Source organism: Ipomoea nil, unplaced genomic scaffold (assembly GCF_001879475.1).
Source record: "Ipomoea nil cultivar Tokyo-kokei standard unplaced genomic scaffold, Asagao_1.1 scaffold1993, whole genome shotgun sequence".
Lineage (NCBI taxonomy): Eukaryota > Viridiplantae > Streptophyta > Magnoliopsida > Solanales > Convolvulaceae > Ipomoea > Ipomoea nil.
In genome coordinates this window covers 1,209,936-1,216,085 of record NW_017618421.1, presented here as the reverse complement: position 1 = coordinate 1,216,085, position 6,150 = coordinate 1,209,936, and the positions used below count along the sequence as shown (strand labels likewise).

The window sequence follows — 6,150 nt, the reverse complement described above, 5'->3', positions numbered from 1 at the left end:
AGTCCCGGTCCGAAACGACACGTAGCTAAGCCATAAGGGCCCGGCCACTGCAGAACTTCTCTTAGCGGGGCTTGTGGCGAGGCTTGAGGAGCCCCACCGCCTGGAACCGGCAAGCGGCGGCTTAGGGCCACAGCTCTTGCCTAGAGCCGTGCCCTAGGGCTGTTCCTCCACAGCCCTAGCCAACGGCTCCTTCCAAGGGTCGTTGTCTAGATCCGTGCCTCATCTGGTCACACTGTGTTGTGCACCAGTGAGTTTCTTTTCACCTGTAATGCAATATCAGGCAAATAAACACTCCCAAACCATCAAAAAAACATCATAGATCATCAATAGATCATTTACTAGCTCAAACACACATTATTCTAGCATTTCTACTCATTTCAAGCATAGAAACAAGACTTCACAGAGTCTAAAATAGTTTTGGGAGCCCATGGGGTTATACCTTTGTAGATTCCTCCTCTTGGCTGGGATTCCACCTTCTTCCCAATAGCTACACCCTCCTTCACCTCCTAAATATCTCAAACAAACCACACAACACTCTTACTACTAATGTTCTCAGAGATAGAGAGAATAGAAGGAAAGCTGGAAGGAAATGAAGGCTAAAACTTGAAGAAACTTACTGTGCTTTCTTCTTGTGATTGCAGAGCTCAAAGATGTGGGAAGAAAAGAGTGAAATCAGGAGAAAACATTGGCTTACTATTCCTTTTATATGGGTGCAAAACCCTAGGAAGATACTCAATGATTGGTGGAGGGTAAGGTGGTAATTTGGTGGTTGTTCTACAAGATCAGACGAGGGGTTTTGGAGTGGCGTGGTTCACCATGCTTCATGGACCATGGTCCAAAATCAGGATTTTAAAAATAGTTTGGGGTTGAAAAGGAATTTCCAAAAAATGATTTCTAAGTAGACACTTGATTTAGGCTTCTCAGATTTCTCCCGGTTTCACTTAGATTGAATTTTCTGTTCAAAACTTGGCACGCAATGTACTCGAGAATTTAGGATTTTTGTTTCAAATCATGTTTCGGTGTTGAATTTATTTTAAAAAAATGGCTCAAAATATTTTATTCTAACACCGAATCCAAGAGGACCGCTCGCTAGAAGAAGTGTCAATGATTCAAGAGACAAGCAGTAGTAGGTTACTTTCCTGCGCCGTCAGCTTAGTGAGCTGCAGGAAAGTGATGGACTAGTGATAGATACCCGAGTAGAGTACCCAGCTAGTGGTCGGTAGTCAACGAAGGAGTTGCAGGCAACAGTACCGACATCTTATGAGGAATAGTACCCCGAGAACTTCTCCAGATTTTGGGAGGGATTTCCTTTACCAATATTAAGAATGGGATCTTGTAAACTAGGAATCAAATCCAAATTAAAGTTAGTTTAGAAAGGTTTTTTAAGTCCAAATTTGTTAATATTTCCCTTTCGTTTTTTCAGTCACACGGCTATGTATAAATACCCCGGGGTCACACTGTAAATGGTTCGATTTTTTACCCTCTAGCAATAACACTGCTTCTGTGATATATATTGTTTTACGGTTGTGTTGACTTGCCGACCAGTTATCTTGTAGCCGTAAAACTAACAATGCAAATTGCAATCCTTAAGCATAATACACTTAAAAATATTAAGTATAGAAATTTGTTAAGAAATCTATAACAGATTGTTGATTAAGAAAAATTTCAGTCATTATTTCATTAATGTAAGTGACATTACACGCTTAATTGAATTGCAAGGTAATCGCTATACATTCGTTACATGAAAATGAATAAAGAAATGCAAATCATTCTCTCCACTTTATTGCATTGTACGCGCTCCCTTGATGACATGAAATAAAGAAAGTAAAATTAAGCAAATTAAAAGAATCTCTCCACCTTTTTGCATTGCACGCTCCCCTTAGCTTGATGACATGAAGAGAAAGATAAAGCAAATTAAAGAATCTCTTCATTGTTTGCATATATTGATCTGATAAGATCAGGCCACCTTTCAAATCCGGCCGGCTTTTAATAATATTCCAATTCCTTATAGGGCGGCGGGTTCAACCAGAACGTGATGAATTTTTAGCCCTCCTTTCCATTTCCCGGTCCAGACTTCGTACAAGCCGAACTGAAGCTGCAAGGCATTCCCAGAATCGACGACCAAATTTCCGGGTACATATATTTTCCGACCGGCAGGCATTGATGATAAACTGCACTTTCTCCAGATAACTTGGGATTTAGAACAGCCCTCCCTTTTGGCCATAAAATAGACTGGAGAGTTTCCCCACCCAAAAGCGTCCTGCGTCAGCGACACTTGGAACTGAACACTGTATCTCCTGTTGCGTTTCACTTCAACTGAACCAGTCACCTCTAGCCAGTTTACTTGTATTAGTTCTGCAGGGGGCATTTCCCCGTCGGCGTAGGATGGCTTGGTCTGCTTTATTGGCTTCCAGTAACGTCCATCGTTGCCCCAAACAATACTAAGAGCCCCCGGATATATTTTTGTTTTCTGCAAATTAAACAAGAAAATTACACAATGCTATGCCTCAACAACATACATGAACAAAAAAGGATAAAATTTATTAAAATTAAAGAGGGTGAAAAGCAAGAAAATATACCTGCAGATTTTTGTCGCAATAAAATAAATCAGGGTTTCCTTCAAAATGTGGATTAGAAGTCATAATGAACTGAAGCTAGCAATTAAGTTTAACCTCAAAAAACCTAAAACCAATTGCGTATATATATATTATCGGATCGGAGGAGCCTAAACAATGTTGAGTTCTTGTAATGACGAATAACATGCAGCTATATATAGAGAGAGAAAGTAGAAGAGAACATGCGAATAATAACAACGTCATATATGCTTTGATGATTTAAACCTCTATATCTTTACTACTTACAATGGTCGTCTGATATAAAAGGGAAGAATTTTTGTTAGGCGCCGGCAGACGTTTAACACGCATGCACGCGTTTGTTTATGCGCTCCAAGTATTAATACTATCACATTTTTTTAATATTGATTTCTTTATTTTGAGTTATATCTTTAGTAGTGTGATATGAATGTCAAATTGAGAATATTAACCAAATGCACCATTATTATTAGTTGTCTGATATGAATGTCAAATGAGAATATTAACCAAATGCACCATTATTATTAGTTATCTTATACATATTTATCTTGATTAACTTGTTATAAAGTTGACGGCAAATTATATGGTTGACTAGGGTCTAATTTGCATGGTAGACCCTGATCTAAAATAATGTCTTTTTATTTCAAATGTAATGAAGTGCATCAGATTTAATGATATCATTCTTTACTATGTTCATAATATTTATTTTATATGTCCATAAATACTAAATTAAATGTACATATATTTATTTTGATTAAGTTTATAGTAGGTTTTCCATAAAAACAAATTTAACGTACATAAACATTATATTACAGATGAATCATGTTTAATAACATTCATCATTTACTTTGTTCAATTACAAATTAAAGCTTAATGTACATAAATATATAAACGCCCGCATCATGTTTAATAATATTCATCTTGCACTATGGTCATAATATTTATTCTATATGTATATAATCCTAAACCTTAATGTTAATAAACACATACTTAACTAAATGTACATCATATGTATTTCCATTCAGTTTATAATAGGTTCATAATGTTCTTTCTATACGTTAAAAAAAATATAAAACACAAACATTAAACTAAAGTAATGACTTTATGTACCTGTATATTTAATTTTTTTTAAAGAAATTCTAAAAAAATAGTATATCAATATGAGTAACATTTAAGTTTTTTTTTTTTAATAATATATTCTTTTATGGATTAATGTTATATGTCCAAAAAAGAAAAAGACAAAAATTGTTGTAAATCAAAATGTAATCTCGTGTGAATCCTGAGAAATTGTACACTCAAACCAGAATAGAGAAGAAGAGAGAAGGAGAGGAGAAGGGCAAAATTGAACGTAGAACACCAGCAACCATTTTCATTAATAACTGTTTGTATATATACACAAGGGATAACGGTACACAAAGAACATAGAAGTAGGAGAGAGTGAGATAATGACCCCATATTAAAATAAATATTTATAACACTCCCCCTTTGCCATTATGTTACCATACTCATGCCTCATTAAATACCTCAGTGGGAAAAATATAGTTGAGAAAAAGAATACACAAAGTATGTGATATCATGTGTTGCACTAGTTGCCTCACTAAAAACCTTAGCTTAAGAAAACTCAATGGGAAAAACTTAGCTAAAGGAAAAAGAGTACAACCATAAATCAATTTTAAACCTTCAGGGCATAATCTGGAGGATTTTGGAGTATGTCTATTTAAATATTTATTTACAACTTTTCCCTTTTGGCATTACTATATCATACTCATGCCTCATTAAAAACCTCACTAGAAAAACCCAATGGGAAAAACATAGTGAGAAAAAGAGTACATGATATGTATTCATTCATGTGTTGCACTAGCTACCTCGCTAAAACACCTTTAATTAAGAAAATTATATCAAAACTCAATCAAAGGAAAGATATATAGTACATATGTCGGTCTTTAAAATCCAACCTTTAGGATTATTCAAGTCCAATCTTCAAGATTGATTCAAGTAAATGTCACTCCCCCTAAAGAAAACAACCTTCAAAATCTACACATTCTAAAATAATAAAAACATAGTTTCAAAAAGAGTGTAGGAAATGGATATGGTACAATCTTCAAGAATATTGTCACTATAGTGAACATTTTGTATAATAATCTCGTGCCTCTTCTAGAGATCACATGGGTTGAATTTTGACGCTATATATGCTTTGTCAAAACTTTCTTAACACACACATTTCTCATTTGTGCAACACAAGCTTTATTGTCCTCATATAAGATAATTTTTTTTGGGGGGGGGGGGGGGGGGGGGGAGGCGGAGGGGGGTTAAAACATAACATAACTAGTTTGGGACTTGCACCATGGGGATCAAATAATACAACAAGTACCCAAGTAGCCCATCAAAACCACATATTGGTTTCTTACATAAATGTCAAAATCTTTGTACCTCAGAAATACTAGAGAATATGTTAAACACCATTCCAATATCAGGCCTAGTGCGATTATGGAACTTCTAACCCGAAAGTAGTGCTCCAACGACAATGAAGTAATGGACTTTCGGTCTTAAGGTATCCTCATTACCCTCATTGAGTCTAAACGGTTGCTTATATACTTCAAGAGATTGGACAACTTTTAGCGTGACATGTAAATGATACTTATCCATATAAAACATCTTCAAGATGCTTTTCAATATAGGCTAACTGGTGTGTAACATTCCTTCAAGGAGATACTCGATCTACAGGCCGAGATAATACTTTGTTTCCCAAGTCTTTCATTCCAAACTTCGTCTTTAGGAATGAACTAATATCATCAAGCTCTATATGTGATTCACTAGTAGTTATGCATAGACTGAGATAATAAATAAGCAAATACATAACTCCATTACCAATTTTTTAATGAACACATAATGACACATATTGTTTACATATTTCTTCTTTAGGAGAAAAACACTCAATCAACTGTTGATTATTCCAAGACAACTAAAATCTTCATAATTCAACATTATCCATGTTGCGATTTTCTCTATTTTGAGAACTTTAAATCCTTCAAGGACTTTTCCAAATACATATTAGCCGCATATCAAAATTTGTTATTCACTGTCAATGATGTTAAGTAGCGGAACTTAATGTCATCCATTGTGGAAGAGTATACTTGATCAAGATCAAATATGGGTCTCTGCGTAAACCCTTGAACTACTAGTCTCGCTTTTACATCATACTACCTCATTATTTGTATTTCTCTTTCGTACAAACACTCACTTATAACCAACAAGGTTAACATTCAATGATATAATGTACATGTTATAAAGAGAATACATTCATTTTAGCAAGTTTAGCTATGTTTTAATTGCTGTTTTATATATATTAATTAGTGAGGAAGCTTCTAGCGCCTAGCTCTAAATCTAAATTATAATATGAGCAATTATATAGGCAATTGTGTTGTCGACAACTATAATATTTTATCATAAATTTCTCTCATATTCACAAATGTTCATGGAAATATCTAAGTCAACCAGAATCTACTCATTTCTCAAAGGTATTCGGATATGGTTGTTTCGCGTCTCTAGTATTATGATT

At 34.9% G+C, this 6,150-nt stretch overlaps 1 protein-coding gene across 1 annotated transcript; it reads right to left on the bottom strand.

The window, feature by feature from the left end:
* Window positions 1-1,653: 1,653 nt before the first annotated feature.
* LOC109147350 (protein PHLOEM PROTEIN 2-LIKE A9-like) lies at window positions 1,654-2,754 on the bottom strand. Its single transcript, XM_019295015.1, has 2 exons — window positions 2,580-2,754; window positions 1,654-2,470 (listed from the first exon to the last, which is right to left on the bottom strand). The coding sequence occupies exons 1-2, from the start codon at window positions 2,640-2,642 to the stop codon at window positions 2,006-2,008; spliced, it is 528 nt and encodes a 175-aa protein (XP_019150560.1). The 5' UTR covers window positions 2,643-2,754; the 3' UTR covers window positions 1,654-2,005.
* Window positions 2,755-6,150: the final 3,396 nt, after the last annotated feature.

What these genes read in the sequence shown, in the direction of transcription:
- LOC109147350 (XM_019295015.1), bottom strand. Translation starts at nt 2,642, where the DNA reads ATGACTTCTAATCCACATTTTGAAGGAAACCCTGATTTATTTTATTGC. An exon ending in ATTGCGACAAAAATCTGCAG is followed by an intron (nt 2,471 to 2,579) that starts GTATATTTTCTT and finishes TTTAATTTGCAG; the next exon opens with AAAACAAAAATATATCCGGG.